This window comes from Gossypium hirsutum, chromosome D03 (assembly GCF_007990345.1).
Source record: "Gossypium hirsutum isolate 1008001.06 chromosome D03, Gossypium_hirsutum_v2.1, whole genome shotgun sequence".
In the NCBI taxonomy this organism is placed as follows: domain Eukaryota; kingdom Viridiplantae; phylum Streptophyta; class Magnoliopsida; order Malvales; family Malvaceae; genus Gossypium; species Gossypium hirsutum.
Window position 1 is genome coordinate 3,980,239 of NC_053439.1, and position 20,878 is coordinate 4,001,116.

Here is a 20,878-nt window from a genome sequence, read left to right on the forward strand (position 1 = left end):
CGAAACGAGAATACATGTTGCAAGTTCCGTATTCTAATGCAGTGGGTAGCTTGATGTATGCAATGGTGTGTACAAGACCCGACATTTCACAGGCAGTTAGTATAGTGAGCAGGTATATGCATAATCCTGGAAAAGGACATTGGCAAGCTGTGAAATGGATTCTACGGTATATTCAGAAGACCGTAGATGTTGGATTACTGTTCAAGCAGGATAATACACTTGGTAAAGGTGTTATTGGGTACGTTGATTCTGACGATGCCGGTGATTTGGACAAGCGAAGATCAACCACCGGTTATGTGTTTACACTTGCTGGAGGACCAATAAGTTGGAAGTCTACACTACAGTCTACAGTTGCGTTGTCAACCACAGAAGCCGAGTACATGGCTGTAACAGAGGCTGTAAAGGAGGCTATTTGGTTACAAGGTATGGCTAAAACCTTGGGGTTGGTTCAGGAGCATATTAACGTGTATTGTGATAGTCAAAGTGCTATTCATTTAGCAAAGAATCAAGTCTATCATGCACGTACAAAACATATCGACGTACGATTCCATTTTGTGCGGGAAATTATTGAAGAGGGGAAAATTTGTCTTCAGAAGATCAAGACTGCAGATAATCTCGCAGATATGATGACCAAGGTGGTAACAGCAACCAAGTTCGAACATTGTTTGAACTTGATCAATATCCTGCAAGTTTAACAGTCGAAGAAGGCACTATCAAGTATTGTTGTCAAAGGCAAAAAGAATTGTGTGAAGATAAGATTATCCTAATCAAATCTTCAAGGTGGAGATTATTAGAATATATCCCATACCTTGCCCATACCTTTCCCATACCTACCCATACCTTGGAAAGGTCAAAGTTATGGGCACCAAATATTTATTTAGTGTTGGGCATGGGATAATAGCAATTTTTGGTCCCTAAGTGAATAGGGACTTTGCAAGGTGGCCCTTGAATCTCAACTATAAATAGGCCAACCATTGCTCATTCTCATCATCCCACATTTGCCATTCTCTACTTAAGGCATTGTTCTCTCTCCCTATTTGTAAAGTTTCACTTGTATTTTGGAGTGAAATATATTTGGTAGTGCCCGAGGACGTAGGCAAGATTTGCCGAACCTCGTTAAAATTTTGGTGTTCTTTACTATTTAATGTTCATATTTTGTGAGTGTGATTGTAGTGATTTATTGTGCTATTAAATTACGATAGAGGGATATTCTGGCTAGGAAAGACTTGGTACTTAAGTGATCCTCGTGATTCACCTCTCTTTCCTGGGAATTGAACTTAGTGTGATTTTTTAGTACAATAATTTTACTCTTTCACACGCTTCCGCGCAACAGGGTGTTATAATATAAATGCATTGTTGTAATTATATGTTTCATGAGTCTTTAAATATGTTAATTAGTTATGTTTGCAGTGGGTTTAAAGAGTAAAATGGACATATGAGTATTTTCTATGTATTCGATGTTATTTCATTAGGTACATTGTGAAGAATTGATATAGGATTTGATGAAGGTGAATTAAGTGTTGAAAGGAATTTGGAAGGCAAAGCTTATTACGCACGTTAAAGATTGGATGTATTTATATGTCTTATTGATTCATTTGCTAACCTTTGAAACATGTGTGTATAAAAATGGTATAGAAATGAAAGGTGTGCAATTGGCATATAAATGAATTCATGTTTAAATGGTTTAAATTTTGTATGTTAGGTAAGACTAAGTTCATGTTATACGAGCTTACTAAGCTTAATACTTATATTAGTTATTTCATTTCTTTGTAGGTCATTAGAAAGCTCAATCAGTTGGGAATATCGTCGGAACACGATTACACTATCCATCGATCTGTTTTGGTTTTTTTTTTAATGTTTTAACCTATGTTATAAATGGCATGTATAGGGTTGTATGTTAAATTGGTATGCTTTGGGTTGTGTCAAACTTTGGTATGTTTTAATATCCTTTTTTACTGATTGGGCATGGCCTTTTGAAATTATGAAAGAAATGTTTGAGTGATATGTGTTTAGTTCATTGAAATGATTAAATGATACATTTGATTTGGCATGTAACAAGTGCTTGTTTAGTTTCATCACATGGTGTATTTTGACTCTTCTTGTGTCTAGTAGTATATATATATAGTTTGGTTTGGCTTGTATATGTTTAGACTTTTATGGATATTATCATTGTAATGTTACTTATCTAAAGTGGTAAGTTTTGATGGTATAATTTGAAAAGAAATGATCTTTTGGTATTCATGATATATGATTGAGATGTGATATTGTAATTTAGTTCATGGATGGTTTTGGAGTGTTTGGATGACATATTAGTTAGTCATAGGTTGGATGAGAATTTGACATGTTTTTTATGCTTTGAATGTACTTTTAACCATGTGAAATAGGTTAGGTATGGTGTGCATTGGTATGCAAGTGATTGAATTTGAAATGGTTTGTTTAAAGGGCACTTTTTGCTGCACACGGCCTGGGTCACACGGTCGTGTGTCATATTAATTTATGTGCAAGTTTCACACAATCTAACATACGACCTACGACACGACTGTGTGACCCAAGTCAGTGAGTTACATGGTTTGACACACAAGCTGGGACACGGCCATGTGACCCATCGTTCGAATGCTCACACGTCTGTGTGACTCCTATTTTGAAAATTCTCAAGTTTGGCCTGAAATTTTTGATTTGTTTCGAATAAGTCCCTGATTGTTTCCAAACTATTTTTTTAAGGCCTTTTAGGTTTAGTCCCGAAAAAGTAATTATGCTATAATTTAATTATGTTATCAAATGTTAATATATAAATTGCACGTTAATTTTTTTTCGATGTTAAATATTATGTTTTGTACAGTAATGCTTCGTAACCGTGATCTGATGACGGAGATGGGTCAGGGGTGTTACAGAAAAAACGTTTAAGGTGTTTATTAAGATCCTCATTCATGGAGCTCTTAAATTGCTAGTTGCATTGAATCATCTGAATCATTGTTGGCTTGATCTTAAAGTTGTTAGAATTAATTATCAGGTGATTGTTAGCATTAATTTCAAGTGGCGTGCATGCACCGAGGGAAAGAGAATCAACACAAATACAATAAAAAAATGTAGTGATTATCTAGAAGTGTAATAGGTCAGTTGTAATATTTTTATGTTACAAAGAAACAGGGAGACTTCGGATGATAAGGTGATTAACAATGAGAATGCATGCAAATAAGAAGTCTAGCCAGTTACTCACTAAGTATTATAATATGACAAATCATTATCAATGATTAATTACGTTGTCTAATTCCTAGAGGGACTAAATTGCAAAACAATCAACAATGCACAAAAATCAATTCAAAGAGCTAAAGTGGTTGGTTGACATACATGTTTCTAGTTAATTCTTGGATTAGGGATCTAAAGGGTTCACACTCCTAATTGGTCCAATTTTACCTTTCATTAATCATTTTATCAAATTAGACGATTTAGTCCAGTTTATCTCTTAACTTCACTAAACTAAATTGGGACAATTAAATTGTTTCCTAATAGGTTCTTCTCTTGGTCTCACTTATCTAATTGTTCACCTAGAGACATCAATTTTAAGCTTTAAAGTTTATTCGATTTAGTCTAATTTTAACAATTGAATCTAGAATATACCATTCTGGTTTAAAACGTCGTTATGAGTCAAAGATCAAACAACCTAACCAAAAATATATTAAAAACCAATCATAATTCTAATACTAAACGAACAAGGAGTCGTTCTTTCGCCATTTAAAAACTATAAATATACATACACAGATATTAGAATTCATTGATTTGTTTTTCGTTTTATGCTGACTCTGGTAAAGCGTTATTTCCTTAACTAGTTTTCGTTTACAAATGATATATAATGGAATCTTCGTCTTCATGGTTTGCATGTTTTTATTTTGTGGTTGTACAGTTGGATTAATTCATTGAAGGTAAATAAGAAGGTGGTAAACATGAGCCATTGGAGAAGAAAACTTGTTTTGTGGATGGTAATGGTGATTCAATTATCACTGTTTCTCTCTGTTTTCTCTACTGAAATCCATGCCAGGTTCTTCCTTAATCTCTTCTCCCCAGCCCCCACCCCCACCCATACATTTTCACTTTCTGTTTCGGGTTCGAGTTTGAGTTTTGCCTCCTGCTCGACTTTGGGTTTAATCCAAATCGCTGTTTTCTCGTCTGTTTCACAAAGTACTGAATTTTCGGGCTATAGGTTTAGGGACATCATAGCCTTTTTCACACTTAATCTATACCACAAAGGCAAGATTAAATTCTTATCGGTTACCACCATAACTTGGCAATAGAGTTGGTATCTCAACAGTTCCACATCCGATCCCTTTGACAATTTCTTTTAATACAAATTATTTTTCTAGTGTTATTTATGACGTCTTTAACCGATGAAATCAAATTCAAGTGTAGATATTAATAAAGACATTTGAAACGTCATAATAGTTTAAGTAAAATAAAAGAGCTGGAGAATTATAGCATACATTAGTCATACTTTTCCAACAACAATTTAAAGTTCAACGTTTCGATTCCTTTTTCCTTTTTTAGAATTGTTCATATACTTAAAAATTATTATTATGTTTGATTAATTGCAGAAAATTCCTAAAGGACAACCACATTAACACTAATGATGTCCGTTTACACATAAGTGATCGCCTAGTAAGATTCATATTCTTACACTGTTCTTATAATTTGTTTTTGTTTTTTTTGTTTTATTCATTATTATGATTAACTTTTTTTATTTTTTTTATTTTTAGGTGGTTATTGATAATGGACTTGTTGAAGTCACTATCGAGAATCCATCTGGTTACTTGATAGGAATTAAATATAAAAAGATGCAAAATGTACTTGAAAGGAGAAACCACAATTCTAATAGAGGGTATTCAAATTTTCTCGAGTTTTAAATAACGGTCGCAAGTTAATATTATCGTTGTTGTTTTATTGTTTCCATTACTTACATTTTATGTTTTAGGTACTGGGACATTGTGTGGGATGGTAATTCCTATGACAAGTAAGTTCTTAAACCCCAAATAATTTTCTTAATTTTTTTTACATACTCTATCCTCATTTAGAAATTAAAACATTTTATTGCTTTAGGAACTAATTTAAAATCTTAACTATAATTTGATATTGTCATGTGGAATTAACCCTCGTTTTAACTGTTTAATGTTTCATACAGACTAGAAACCAAACACGTTGAGGTCATAACACAAACTAATGACATTGTAGAGCTTTCCTTTACCAAAACATGGAATTCTAAAAACCATGGAAAGACAATTCCCTTGAACATACAAAAAAGGTACATAGTCCGGCGCGGCATCTCGGGGGTCTACATGTACGGCATTTTCGAGCGCCAGGAAGATTTTCCGAAAGCTCATATGTACCAAATAAGGATTGCTTTCAAGCTCAAGGAAGACAAGTAAAATACATGAAACCTTGATAACAACTATATATATATATATATGGTACACGTGTATGTGACATTTTTTTATTTTTTGAATTAGGTTCCGATTCATGGCGTTATCGGACACGATACAACGAGTCATGCCTCGAAGCGAAGATCGGGTCAAAGGTCATAGTAAGCCTCTTGACTTCAAAGAAGCAGTTTTACTGACAAATCCATCAAATCCAAAACTTAAAGGAGAGGTAATAATTTTCTTAGAGCCTTTTAAAACAATTAAATCGCATGCAAAATAATGTTCTAACTAAGTGCCTTAAAAATGACAGGTTGACGATAAGTACCAATATTCTACTGAGAATAAAGATAACAAGCTTAACGGTTGGATATCGGATCACGATTCCGTCGGTTTTTGGATAATGACCCCTAGTAATGAGTTTCGAACCGGCGGTCCGCATAAACAGGACCTTACTTCTCATGTCGGTCCGACTGCTCTTTCGGTAATTCTATTTATAAGCCTAATACAAACTTTTACTTTTTATAATGTTTGTCATAAAATCGATTTGATTCGATTTAATTTCATGATTTAGATGTTTGTTAGTACGCATTATACCGGAACCGAAATCAACACATTCTATAAGGAAGGAGAGGCTTGGAAAAAAGTTTTTGGTCCGGTTTTGATCTATCTTAATTCTGCTTCTTCAAAGGACGATGATCACCGAAAGATCCTGTGGAATGATGCTAAAAGACAGGTTTTTTTTATCGCTATTTTAATTTCAGTCCCTGTTTTTTTTTTCTCTTCAACATATTAAATAGTTAAATTTTAGTTTTGGTTCCTCTATTTTTGGTTTTTCTATTTTTATATTCTCATTAGTCAGTCAAAATAGTTAATACTTTAATTAATGATGTTTTATTATAGAAACCAAATTATACTAAATCAAATCACAAATTATACCAAATATGAGCATAGTAGAGGGACCAATACCAAAATTTTCCCATATTTAATTATAATAACGATTTAAACTCTTAATTTTTTATTTTTTTTTATTTTTTACTATTAGTTGAGTGAAGAAATTGAAAGTTGGCCTTACAATTTCACTCAATCAGAAGATTTTCCTCACTCTCAACAACGAGGACAAGTTAATGGACAACTGCTAGTGCAAGACCGGTATTTGTTTCGTTAGCCCTTTATTTCTTCATCTAATTCAATTTAGTATTGCATGAAGCTTGTCTTTACTTTAATTTTCTTGGTGTTTAGGTACATGGATAAGCAATTAATGCAGGCAAAATCTGCCTTTGTTGGGTTGGCCCCCCCTGGAGAAGCTGATTCATGGCAAAAAGAAGGAAAGGTTAATATTATGAACAAATTTTGCATATTAGTCCCTAAATTTAAAAACTTTCCAAGTACACCCTCAAATTAAAGTATTGTTCTAGTCAGGTCCTTTAGTTAGTCTACCAGCTTATGTCAAATATAAACCGATAGCTAGACTCGCAAAAAGACTTGATTGAAACGTTACTTTAATATTGTTGCGCGGAAGCGTGTGAAAGAGTAAAATTATTGTACTAAAAAATCACACTAAGTTCAATTCCCAGGAAAGAGAGGTGAATCACGAGGATCACTTAAGTACCAAGTCTTTCCTAGCCAGAATATCCCTCTATCGTAATTTAATAGCACAATAAATCACTACAATCACACTCACAAAATATGAACATTAAATAGTAAAGAACACCAAAATTTTAACGAGGTTCGGCAAATCTTGCCTACGTCCTCGGGCACTACCAAATATATTTCACTCCAAAATACAAGTGAAACTTTACAAATAGGGAGAGAGAACAATGCCTTAAGTAGAGAATGGCAAATGTGGGATGATGAGAATGAGCAATGGTTGGCCTATTTATAGTTGAGATTCAAGGGCCACCTTGCAAAGTCCCTATTCACTTAAGGACCAAAAATTGCTATTATCCCATGCCCAACACTAAATAAATATTTGGTGCCCATAACTTTGACCTTTCCAAGGTATGGGTAGGTATGGGAAAGGTATGGGCAAGGTATGGGATATATTCTAATAATCTCCACCTTGAAGATTTGATTAGGATAATCTTATCTTCACACAATTCTTTTTGCCTTTGACAACAATACTTGATAGTGCCTTCTTCGACTGTTAAACTTGCAGGATATTGATCAAGTTCAAACAATGTTCGAACTTGGTTGCTGTTACCACCTTGGTCATCATATCTGCGGGATTATCTACAGTCTTGATCTTCTGAAGACAAATTTTCCCCTCTTCAATAATTTCCCGCACAAAATGGAATCGTACGTCGATATGTTTTGTACGTGCATGATAGACTTGATTCTTTGCTAAATGAATAGCACTTTGACTATCACAATACACGTTAATATGCTCCTGAACCAACCCCAAGGTTTTAGCCATACCTTGTAACCAAATAGCCTCCTTTACAGCCTCTGTTACAGCCATGTACTCGGCTTCTGTGGTTGACAACGCAACTGTAGACTGTAGTGTAGACTTCCAACTTATTGGTCCTCCAGCAAGTGTAAACACATAACCGGTGGTTGATCTTCGCTTGTCCAAATCACCGGCATAGTCAAAATCAACGTACCCAATAACACCTTTACCAAGTGTATTATCCTGCTTGAACAGTAATCCAACATCTACGGTCTTCTGAATATACCGTAGAATCCATTTCACAGCTTGCCAATGTCCTTTTCCAGGATTATGCATATACCTGCTCACTATACTAACTGCCTGTGAAATGTCGGGTCTTGTACACACCATTGCATACACCAAGCTACCCACTGCATTAGAATACGGAACTTGCAACATGTATTCTCGTTCCGTATTCGTCGAAGGAGATAGTTGTGCAGAAAGCTTGAAATGAGAAGCCAACGGGGTACTTACAGGTTTTGTCTACTCATTCATGCCAAACTGCTGTAGTACCTTTTTCAAATACTGCTTCTGAGACAAGCTAACTCTATCATGAGCTCTATCTCTCCATATTTCCATGCCGAGAATCTTTTTAGCTTCTCCTAGATCTTTCATCTCAAACTCGAGATTGAGTTGAGTCTTCAATCTTTCAATCTCAGCTTTGCTCTTAGATGCTATTAGCATATCATCAACATATAAGAGCAAGTATATGAAAGTTCCTTCTTGTAGCTTCTGAAAATACACGCAATGATCAAATTTACTTCTTGTGTACCTTTACCCTTTCATGAACTGATCAAATCGCTTGTACCACTGCCTCGGAGATTGCTTCAATCCATAAAGCGACTTTGTTAGTTTGCAAACCCAATTTTCTTTTCCAGCAACCTTGAATCCATCTGGCTGAGTCATATAGATTTCCTCTTCCAAATCACCGTGTAAAAATGCGGTCTTCACATCAAGCTGAACTAGTTCAAGATCATATTGCGCAACCAAGGCTAGCAAAATCCGAATAGACGAATGCTTCACAACTGGAGAAAACACTTCATTGTAGTCTATTCCTTCTTTCTGAGCGTAACCCTTTGCTACTAATCTAGCCTTGTATCGAATTTCATTTTTATCAGGAAATCCTTCCTTCTTTGCATATACCCATTTGCATCCAATTGCCTTCTTTCCCTTGGGTAGTGTCACCAACTCCCAGGTCTTATTTTTATGAAGAGACTGCATTTCTTCATTCATTGCTTGCTTCCACTTTACACCATCAGGGTTACTTATTGCTTTTGTGTAAGTAGAAGGAACATCATCATCTGCAATTGGAAGTGCATAGGCCACTATATCATCAAAGCGAGTAGGCTTACGAATCTCTCTTCTTGGCCTCCTATATGCAATTGAATCTTGTTGCTGTAGAGGTTCTTGGGTAGGAACCTCTTCATCATTTGTCCCTTCAATATTAGCTGGATCATCGTTAACCTTTTCAAGCTCCACCTGCTGCAAAGTACTACTAGTTTTGCCATCCTTTTGTGAATCCTTGTACTTTAACATGGTTGTTTCATCAAAAGTCACATCTCTACTGAAAACAATCTTCCTTGTATCAAGACACCAGAGACGATATCCTTTTACTCCATCAGTTATACCCAAGAATAATGCTTTCTTTGCTCTTGGGCCTAACTTAGATTCTTTTACATGATAATATGTAGTAGAACCAAATACATGCAAAGAATCATAATCAGTAGCAGATTTACCAGTCCACATCTCCATAGAAGTTTTTCCATTTATTGCAGCTGATGGCAAACAGTTAATTAGATGGCACGCATATGTAACTGCCTCAGCCCAAAATTCTTTGCCCAATCCAGCATTGGACAACATACATCGAACTTTCTCCAGTATAGTTCGATTCATTCGTTCTGCCACCCCATTTTGCTGTGGTGTATCCCGAACAGTGAAGTGTCGCACAATGCCCTCATCTTGGCATACTTGTAGAAATTGATCGTTTTTGTACTCAGTACCATTATCTGATCGATGTCGTTTGACCTTTCGACCAGTCTGAGTCTCCACCATCTTCTTCCATTTTAGAAATGCATCCAAAACTTCACTTTTTCTTTTCATTAGATACACCCATACTTTTCTTGAATAATCATCAACAAAAGTAACAAAATAGTGCATACCTCCCAAAGAAGCTACTTTGGTAGGTCCCCACACATCACTGTGAACGTAGTCCAGAATTCCTTTCGTATTGTGAATTGCTGGACCAAATTTTACCAGCTTCTGCTTGCCTAGAACACAATGTTCACAGAATTCCATTTTGCAAGAATTTGCACCTTTCAATAACCCTTACTTCACCAATGTCTGCAAAGCTTTTTCACCAGCATGTCCCAATCGCATATGCCATAATCTGGTAGCCTCTGAATCTACATCTTTTGTAGAAACTGTTGATGTTGATCCAATAACTGTACTTACATTTAAAAAATACAAGTTATTTCTTCTTGTGCCTTTCATCACTGTCAGTTGCCCAGCTACTACTTTTAGTAATCCATCTCTCAAAGTGATTGTGAGCCTTTTAGATTCTAGGGCACCTAATGAGATGAGATTTTTCTTCAGGCTAGGTACGTAGCGAACATCTGTCAAGACTTGGATTGAGCCGTCGTGATTCTTCAATTGGACTGTACCCACTCCCATTGTCTTACAAGCACTATCATTGCCCATAAGAACAAGTCCACCTTCTAGCTCTTTAAGACTAGAAAACCAGTCCTTATTAGGACACATATGGTAAGTACATCCTAAATCCAAAATCCACTCATCCGTTTGACATGCCATTGCCATGCCAACCAAGCTAAAGTCTGACTCCTCATCATGCTCCGCTACACATGCATTAGAAATAGCCTTGCCCTTTTGTAGCTTAGGACAATTCTTTTTCCAATGCCCTTTTTCACGGCAAAAGGCACATTCATCTTTGGCGGGTCTCCCTTTGGACTTTCCCCTTCTACCAGATTTGCTGCTGTGTGAACGACCTCTTACTGTTAAGACTTCTGCGGTTGTATCTCTGTGATCTCTTTTATCTTTCTTTCGAGTCTCAGATCTATACAACGCACTACAGACTGCATCAAATGTGATCGTGTCCTTCCCATGAAGCAATGTGGTGGTAAGATGATCATATTCATCAGGAAGGGAATTCAACAACAATAATGCCTTGTCTTCATCTTCAAATTTCTCATCCAAATTTAGCAAGTCTGCTAAAATTTTATTGAATGAGTTCACATGGTCATTTATCGACATACCGGGTGCATACGTGAATCGATAAAGTTTCTTTTTCATATAAAGCCTATTTTCAAGACTTTTCGTTAGAAACTTTTCTTCCAGTGTATCCCATAACTTCTTCGCTGATGTCTCCCTCATGACAGAGTACTTCTGCTCTTTGGCCAAACATAGGCGGATTGTACCACACGCCTGTCTATTGATCTTGGCCCACTCCTTGTCATCCATCTTGTCAGGTTTTTCTTCAAGGGCTATATCTAGCTCTTGCTGACATAAGACATCCAGGATCTCACATTGCCACATACCAAAATTATTGGTACCGTCAAATTTCTCTACTTCAAATTTTGCATTTGTCACAGTAGTCCTTGCTGATGATGATGCTGCTGCCATTTTTCTCCTCAATCCCAACTACTGTATACGTGAACAATACCGTATACATGAATAGTGCCATATACGTGAATAGTATCGTATACGTGAATAGTACCGTATACGTGAATAGTACCGTAAACGGTCGTATTCCCCAAGTACGAACCTGGCTCTGATACCAATTGTTGCGCGGAAGCATGTGAAAGAGTAAAATTATTGTACTAAAAAATCACATTAAGTTCAATTCCCAGGAAAGAGAGGTGAATCACGAGGATCACTTAAGTACCAAGTCTTTCCTAGCCAGAATATCCCTCTATCGTAATTTAATAGCACAATAAATCACTACAATCACACTCACAAAATATGAACATTAAATAGTAAAGAACACCAAAATTTTAACGAGGTTCGGCAAATCTTGCCTACGTCCTCGGGCACTACCAAATATATTTCACTCCAAAATACAAGTGAAACTTTACAAATAGGGAGAGAGAACAATGCCTTAAGTAGAGAATGGCAAATGTGAGATAATGAGAATGAGCAATGGTTGGCCTATTTATAGTTGAGATTCAAGGGCCACCTTGCAAAGTCCCTATTCACTTAGGGACCAAAAATTGCTATTATCCCATGCCCAACACTAAATAAATATTTGGTGCCCATAACTTTGACCTTTCCAAGGTATGGGTAGGTATGGGAAAGGTATGAGCAAGGTATGAGATATATTCTAATAAATATGAAGACTCAACTGATTTTATCATGTTATTGTTTTGTTTACAGGGCTACCAATTTTGGACCCAAACCGACGAGATTGGTCGTTTCAACATAAAAAATGTTCGACCAGGGGTGTATAATTTGTATGCTTGGGCCCATGGTTTCATTGGAAGCTACAAATTAGATCTCGATATCACTATCCTACCAGGTTAATTTCATATATTATTGATCTCTTTCAATTATAGCTTTCATTATAAATTAATTCCTTGAACAAATATTTGAATACCAGGAAATAAGATCGAATTGGATACACTTATATATGATCCACCAAGAAATGGACCAACATTGTGGGAAATTGGGATTCCAGACAGGACAGCGGCCGAGTTCTTCATACCTGAACCATACCCACAATATGTCAATTCAATTACCAATGATGGTGCAGACAAGTAAGCTCTTTATGTCTTAACACCATGGTCAAGATTCGAATCCTTTTTTTGCTTAAGATTTCAACATGAATTTTCAATTTTTCATTAACTTACTATTTAATGTTATTATTACAATGAACAGATTCAGGCAATATGGATTGTGGGACCGATACTCGGATATTTATCGTGATAGTGACCTTGTCTACACTGTGGGTACAAGCAACTATTCAAAGGATTGGTTCTTTGCTCATGTTCCAAGGTGCCCTTTTTTTAACTCACTAATTTCATCAACATCTTTGAATGTTTTTCATGGTTGATTTAGACATTGGATTTAATTTTGGATAGGATGAATTTGTATTAGATTAATTTGAATTTTAGAATTTACGAATTATTTCAAGTTTGAATTCTAATCGAGTTTTTAGGTCGAATTATCTAGAATTTAGATTATTTTAAGTTATTTGTTCTAACTATTTTTCATTTGGATTATTTTTAAGTTTGCGCTAATCAAGTTTAAGGTGTAGACTTTTATAATAAAATTGGATTAGATTAAGTTTGGATTCAAATTAATTGACTAAACTTTTTAAGTTCAAATTAGAATTGACAAGTTTAATCTTAGGGATGTAACTTAAGAGCCCTTCAAAAATTTTGAAAATTTTAATTTGACTTTGGAAACTTTGAAATTTTTAATTAAACCTTTTAAAATTTTTGAAAATTCTCATTAGTTTTTCTCAAAATTTAAGAGAAAATTAATTAAACTCCCTAAATTGTTTTTTTTTAATTCTTAACCCCACAACTTAATGCTATATTAGACCATTGTCTAATCCGTTTTTGGATCCTTATAAATTACAGGAAAATCGGGGACGATAGGTGCCGACCAACAACATGGCAAATCAAATACAATCTCCAAGATGTAAACAATAGAGGAACCTACACTCTCCAAATGGCAATAGCAGCAGCTTCTTTTGCAGAAGTAGAGGTACATAAATCTCTTCTCACATTTCTATCATGTGAGATATCTTTTTCACTTAATTTCACTATTTCATCCACTTATTCACGAATTGGCATTTACAGGTTCAATTCAACGATCCAAATTCCGATCGACCTCATTTTACAACCAAAAGAATCGGTTACGACAACGCCGTACCAAGGCACGGGATTCATGGATTGTATAGATTGTACAGCATTGAAGTACCTGGATATAGATTTCGTAAAGGGAGCAACACAATATATCTTACTCAGACAAGAAGTGACAACTCTTTTGAAGCTGTTATGTATGATTACATTCGGTTAGAAGGGCCTAATAGTTTAAACAATTAATTAATGGTATCAAATGTGATTTGTTCTTTGTTTTTTAAAATTCTTTTTTAGATGGTAATATGATTGTAATTCAAGCCTTGATTTCTATTACTTTGGCAATATTCAATTGTATATCGAATATTAATTTTATGAATTAAATTATGGGGTGTTTGGTAAACAGAGTTTTGAGCTTTTTTAAATTGATTTGGACAGAATTGAGAATTTGATACTCAAAACCTCTAATTGTAGTGTATGATGAATAGAGGTTTGTAAGAGATTTTTGAGCTAAAACCTTTAAAATAAAAAACGCAGGGATAGACAATTTTTTTCACAACTGATTGGGAATAACATATGTGAAATGACATATCTAAAAAATTATTCACTAATTAATTTCCATAATGAATGTTTATTTAAATAAAAAAAATACTTGTGCAAATAAGGAATTTAAGAAATTTGTTTATTTAAATTTTCAAAAATATTCCCTAATTAATTTTCATAATGGATATGTCAATTCTTCGGTAATAGTGTTTTATTTCAATAATTTCACCAGACTAAAGTATTATAAACAAATAAATACTTAACAATAAATTGTGTCATACCCTTGTTTGTCATTTTACATATCAACTTTCAGTTATTAATTAAGTTTTACCAAATACTTTTAAATAAACAGTTAATAGAATCAATCAACCGGTCAAATTAGCCACTGTAATCAGTTATCAATCAATTGCCAAACAGGTTTATAATTTTCATAAAGAGATCAAGGATTGAGTATAGAAATGATCACAATTAGGGAAAAACAATTCAATTAAAACAATTGAAAACAACCAACAAACCTACTTAGCATTGGTTGGTTAAGTTTGTTATGAAAATTGATAATGGATAATAGGCACACAGAAAAAAACCAACCTAACCATCATAATTGAGATGATTGAACCAAGACGTTGGTTAAATCAATTAAGTCAATTTAAATAAACTTTTATTCATCTCTAATCATGATTAACATTAAGAAATTATTTTATCATAAGATTTTTTTTAATGCACATAAAAGTCTTGAAAAGGAGAGGCTATCTCGATCTGAAAATGAATTTTTTTGGTGAATTGAACATGAAAATTTTAAAACAATTCAAGTACCCAAACAAAATTTATCACATGGTAAAAGAGATAAAAATTACGAAAATTTAAAATTACAGGGACTGATCTTGATAGCTTTTATATCTAAATGGAAGGGAAAAACTTTTAAGAGGTGGGCCTCAACGTTTTACCAATGTCAATGACAAATCTATATTTAACATCACCTTTGAGAAGGCGATCAAAGTCTTGATAGCTATAACTTCAATGTTTGTTTTTATGTTGTGTTAGCTGCGAAATCAATCATTTCTTGGGTTTCTTTCATTCCTCTAATCATGCTTCCTCCTATAAATTTCCTCCCTGTCCATTTTGTGATGCCAAAATTAAACCGTTAATATCGAAATTAACCATTTTACGACTCAAATTTAAAAAAATTTAAAAATATTAATTTGTCTTTGAAATTTTTAAAAAATTTAATTAAGCGTTTTAAATTTTTTGAAAATTTTCATTAGTTTTCTCAAAATTTTAGAAGAAAATTAATTATACACCCTAAATTATTTTTAAAAAAATCATTAACCCCGAAAGGTTAATACCATGTTACGCCACTGTCTAATCCGTTTTTTTACCTTTGTCAATTACAGGAAAATCATGAACAATAGGATCCAACCAACAACATGACAAATCAAATACAATCTCCAAGATGTAAACAATAGTGGAACCTACACTCTCCAAATGGCAATAGCAGCAGCTTCTTTCCAGAAGTAGAGTTACATAAATCTCATCCCACATTTCCATTCATAGTTTATCGGAGATATCTTTTTCACTTACTTTCACTATTTCAACCACTTGTTCATAAATTGGTATCTAAAAGTTCGATTCAACGATCCAAATTCCGGTTGACCTCATTTTACAACCAGAAGAATTGGTTACGATAACGCCGTACCGAGGCACAAGATTCACGGATTGTACAGCATTGAAGTACCTGGATATAGACTTCCTAAAGGGAACAACACAATATATCTAACTCAGACAAGAAGTGACAAGCCTGTATATGTATTCGATTAGAAGGGCTTAATAATTTAAACGATTAGTTAATGTTATCAGATGTGCAATTTAAGATGGTTCTCTTTTTCTTTTTAATTCTTTTTTTAATTTTAATATTATTGTAATTCAAGCCTTGGTTTCTATGATTTTAGCAACCATTCAATTGTATATTGAATATAAATTTTATGAATTAAATTATAAGGTGTTTGGTAAATAAAGTTTTGAGCATTTTTTAGTTGATTTAGACAAAAATAGAAGATTAGGTAATCAAACCCTCTAATTGGGATAACACGCTCATGTAACCTATTTTAACCATTGCAAAAACCACCTTAACCATCATAATTCGATGGTTGAAGCAAGCCATTGGTTAAATCGATTAAGTCAGTTTGAACCAAATTTTGCTCATCTCTAATCACAATTAACCTTATGAAATAAGTTCATAAGAATTCTTTTAATGCACATAAATGTCTAGAAAAAGAGAGGCTATCTCAATCCATAACTGAACATGAAAATTTTAAAACAATTCAAGTACTCAAACATATTTTATTACATAGTAAAGGAGATGAAAACTACCGGAATTTAAGACTACGGGGACTGGTCTCGATGGTTTTTATATCTAAATGGAAGGGAACACCTTTAAGAGGAGGGCCTCAATGTGTTACCAATGTCAATGACAAATCTGTATTTAACATCACCTTTGAGAAGGCGATCCATGGCGGTATTCACATAGTCCATAGCTATAACTTCAATGTCTGTTTTTATGTTGTGCTCAGCTGCAAAATCAATCATTTCTTGAGTTTCTTTCATTCCTCCAATCATGCTTCCTCCTAATAATTTCCTCCCTGTCCATTTAGTGATGCACAAATTATACCGTTAACATCGAAATTAACCATTTCACGACTCAAATTTAAAGATATATAAATTACCTTGAATCAAAGGAAATACTTGTAACTCAAATGGTTTCCCTGGAATACCAAGAATCACAAGCTTCCCATGAGATTTCAACAGCCCAAGCAATGGCAACAATGGATGTTGGGCAGATACCGTATCAATGATTCCATACAATGTGCCAATGGCAGCCTAAACATACAAAAAGAATGTAAGGCTAGCGATGACAAAGAAACAGGACAGAGGTTGAGATGTCCTCATTCATGTTCGTCCCACGATTGTATTGACGAAGAATTTACTAAAGTTGTCTCAAGTGAATTTCGTAGAGTGACTCGGGTTTTATAATCCATACATACCTGAAGCTGATCTTGGTCTCGGCTGACTAAAAACGAATCGGCACCGAGATTTTCCAATGCTTCCTTTTGCTTACTAGGAGATGTGCTGATCACCGTAACATTGGTTCCCATTGCCTTTGCAAATTTCACAGCTAAGTGGCCTAGTCCTCCTAGTCCAACAACACCAACACGCAAACCAGGCTTATCGAGTCCATAGAATCTCAACGGACTATACACCGTGATTCCGGCACAAAGAAGAGGGGCAGTAGCATCAAGAGGCAGGTTCTCGGGAATGCTGACGGCAAAGTGTTCATTGACAACCATAATGTTGGAGTAACCCCCATGTGTAACAGCTCCATCATAGTATTTTGTCCCATAGGTGAATATCATTTTGGGACAGTAATTCTCAAGATTATTCATGCAATTGTCGCAAGAATGGCATGAACCAACCATGCAGCCAACTCCAACTCTATCTCCAACTTTGAACTTTTGAACCTTACATCCAATTTCAGTCACTTCACCAACAATCTCATGCCTGCATAAAATCTAATGCAACTTAGCAACGAAAATGTACGAAGATAAAAAAGAGTTAACAGAACCAAGTGTTGGAATAAGTGCTGGTACAATGGTAAGGGACATTGTATTTTCAGGGAGAGAACACAGCTCCAAACTTTAAAATCATATTGTCGAGAGTAGCAATACGATTTTGAATTAATTTTTATAGACAGTAGAATAAACATGAAAGATATGAATGGAGACAATTGGAGTTACCCGGAGACAAGAGGATAAATGGAATTTCCCTATTCATTCTTAACCATATGAAGATCTGAATGGCATATCCCACAATAAAGCACCTTGAAAGTCACATCTGTTTCCCCTGTTTCCCTGCAAATCTCGCATCATTTTTGTTTAGCAAACAAATAGAGAAAAGGTAAAATTTAACGAAGGTCCTTGTATTATGTAGTTTTAGTACATTTGGTCCTTCTACTATTATTTGATAATTTTTTTTTGGACACATTGAAAGTCGAGACTCATTTCATCAAAAGAAATACAAAAAGATCCTAAAACCAATAAAGCAACATCAACACCAAGAGAACACCCTAAAGAAAAAAGTAAGTGTCATCACTTCTTTTAAACAATTGAAATGTTGGAGGGATCATTATCATACAATGAAGTTTTAATCATTTATTCAAAGAAGTCGAGTAAATGTGTATGATCTCTTCTACAGAAGATCCTCCATTTCAGCTGGTTAATATGAACTTTAGATGAAGACCCAATATTAAAGAGCACCGGCACATGCAACCATGAATATGCATACTGGGTCACATCCAATAACATGCCAAGACCCAAATAAAGGACACAATGAGGAACAAAATACAAAAATCCAGAAAATTGAAGCCCACCATCATGGGAAGAGCCCCACCAGAACAACCAAACTCCCAACCACCAAACAAGGCACCGGCGAGCCATCAACGCCGGCATCCGCCACAAATGTCATAGGGAAAACAAAGAATGCCATTCAATTGCAAAGATAGAGAAAGGAGCTGGTGATGGCCACCAATTTTGAGAACTAGTATTAGAGTACGCTAGGTCGGTCTGGTTGTTGGCTGCATGCACGGTGGTGATACCAAAGGAGCCAACCAGACCTCGGGATAATAAAATGAATTTTTTTGCAAGATTAGAGATTCATTTCCATTAATTCAATCAAATAATTTGAAATGATTTATTTTATAAAAACTACTTTAATATTACATAAACATATTGACATTTGACCGATATGATCATTTTTTTTCTTTTTTCTTTTATACTTTTAAGAGTGTAAAAAATATCCTATCACATCATCACACCTTTTCTCTAAAAATTATTAAATTAGGATAAACGGACTAAATCCACTAAAAATATACAATACCTAAATTATTTTATAGAATTTTACCATTAAAAAAAACACCCTTTAGAAGAAGAAACGCAGATTTAAAGATAACATATAGTAAATAACAAACACCTTGTGAAAAAATTGAAGGGAGAAAGAACACCAGAGCTATCTTTGGCTGCCCATCCAAAAGCCTTGTTGGACTGCACTTCTTCTGGCAATCTTGTCATTGTTTGAATCTCTAATTTTTGGAATTAAATTCTTCAAAGTTTGAATCTGTTTGTCTTCTTTCTTTCTCAAAAGCTTCAATTTTATAGCTTAAAAACAGGCTTTATATTTAGCTTTTCATGAAGTTTAATCATTTATGAATTTTATAGGATTTATAATCTGAATACTTAATTGCTTAGTGTTATTTGAGGTTAATACTTTTATTCTACATTTATATCTTTGAATTTAATGCTTATTAAATTAATTGCTATTTGAGGTTAACATTTATATCTTTCAATTTAATGCTCAATAAATTAATTGTAGATTCTCTCCCAATACCATAAGCTGTTACAACGGATGTTTTAATGGTAATTACGACAATTTAATAAAATTTGTTTACAAATTTCGGTTTCACAATTTATATCTATGGACTCTCGTTCCAAGAATGAATCAAAAAAATTTCAGAATAATATTTAAGTTACAATTTATCTGTAAAATATACAACAGATCATATATATAGTGATCCTTAATTTGATCGAATGTTTGACTCGAGATTTCACTTTTCACCATTGTCTGATTCGCCTGTTCTCTAGTTTTTTATCAAGTACACACGTGCTCGTCACTCATCTTAGTCCACAATGTATAGTCTAGATAACCAATGTCCTTCTCGCTCTCCCCTACTCGTCAACATTCTCCCTAAGGCATCTAAGACATGTGTCACTACTAGGGGGTAACCAAGCTCGTCCTTAACATTTTTGAGGCCCTAGGCAAAACAATAAAATAAGGTTTTAAAAGTTGTAGAAAAAAAATTTTAGGTCCTTAAAAGTTGGTAAAAAAAATTTATGACCTTTAAGAGTTAAAAAAAATTGACCTTTTGCTTCCAAATGCTCTCCTATTTATTGAAATATGAATTTAAATGATTAGGAATATAAAATTCACCATTTTAAATCGAATAATCATCCAAAAATGCATTAAGAATGAGGCTAAAACATGTTACTTTTGGCATTTATCAAATATCCCCACACTTAAGTATTTGCTTGTCCTCAAACAAAATCCCCAACCCACATTCAAGTTAACTTTTCTTTATTCATTGTTTTCACCAATCATGTTTTAGGACAACCTATAGATAATCATACATTGGAAATTCAACCAAAATGACACTAAAGAACACAAGCAATCCAAGCAGCGATTTTTAAAACATAAAAACATATGCACCTCCCCTATCTCAATAATTACTTGAAACTCAAACTCAACAAGAATTGGCACCTCCCCTATCTCAATAATTACTTGAAACTCAAACTCAACAAGAATTGGCATCCTCACTAAGGTTCACTCAAAGCACTCAAGGTGTTTAAGGTTCAAGTTATATGCACTCAACAATCAAACGAGAAATATTATTACCATATGCTTGCTTGAAAATCAAATCTCCACCACTATAAAATGAGATGACACACCAATCAAGAGGTCTTACATGGTTGTAATGGGGCTTAGATTAAGGGTATGAAAAAGGTCAGAAAAATTGGCTATAATCGAGATTGAGTTCATGAATTACCAAACTAGAAAAAAAAATCAATTGCTAAATTAAAAGAAAT

At 34.4% G+C, this 20,878-nt stretch overlaps 2 protein-coding genes across 2 annotated transcripts; one reads left to right on the forward strand and one right to left on the reverse strand.

Moving 5' to 3' along the window:
• The first annotated feature begins 3,980 nt into the window (after positions 1-3,980).
• On the forward strand, positions 3,981-13,943 carry LOC107950013 (probable rhamnogalacturonate lyase B). The gene is made up of 15 exons (XM_041089475.1): positions 3,981-4,036; positions 4,587-4,650; positions 4,749-4,870; positions 4,964-5,002; positions 5,171-5,410; positions 5,496-5,637; positions 5,719-5,889; positions 5,980-6,141; positions 6,451-6,557; positions 6,648-6,738; positions 12,220-12,361; positions 12,443-12,599; positions 12,721-12,837; positions 13,428-13,554; positions 13,650-13,943. The coding sequence occupies exons 1-15, from the start codon at positions 3,981-3,983 to the stop codon at positions 13,893-13,895; spliced, it is 1,983 nt and encodes a 660-aa protein (XP_040945409.1). The 3' UTR covers positions 13,896-13,943.
• Positions 13,944-16,450: 2,507 nt separating this feature from the next.
• LOC107950906 (probable mannitol dehydrogenase) lies at positions 16,451-19,394 on the reverse strand. The gene is made up of 5 exons (XM_041089635.1): positions 19,212-19,394; positions 17,981-18,094; positions 17,231-17,744; positions 16,913-17,066; positions 16,451-16,828 (listed from the first exon to the last, which is right to left on the reverse strand). Exons 3-5 carry the CDS (start codon positions 17,660-17,662, stop codon positions 16,623-16,625), a joined length of 792 nt encoding a protein of 263 aa, XP_040945569.1. The 5' UTR covers positions 17,663-17,744; positions 17,981-18,094; positions 19,212-19,394; the 3' UTR covers positions 16,451-16,622.
• Positions 19,395-20,878: the final 1,484 nt, after the last annotated feature.

Bases quoted from the DNA above. Each gene is read 5' to 3' on its own strand.
- LOC107950906 (XM_041089635.1), bottom strand. From the start codon at position 17,662: ATGGTTGGTTCATGCCATTCTTGCGACAATTGCATGAATAATCTTGAG. The intron at 17,067-17,230 runs GTATGTATGGAT...TTGTATGTTTAG, and splicing joins GAGACCAAGATCAGCTTCAG to GCTGCCATTGGCACATTGTA. The intron at 16,829-16,912 runs GTAATTTATATA...CTAAATGGACAG, and splicing joins AGTATTTCCTTTGATTCAAG to GGAGGAAATTATTAGGAGGA.
- LOC107950013 (XM_041089475.1), top strand. From the start codon at position 3,981: ATGGTGATTCAATTATCACTGTTTCTCTCTGTTTTCTCTACTGAAATC. The intron at 5,890-5,979 runs GTAATTCTATTT...TTCATGATTTAG, and splicing joins TCGGTCCGACTGCTCTTTCG to ATGTTTGTTAGTACGCATTA. The intron at 12,600-12,720 runs GTAAGCTCTTTA...TACAATGAACAG, and splicing joins ACCAATGATGGTGCAGACAA to ATTCAGGCAATATGGATTGT.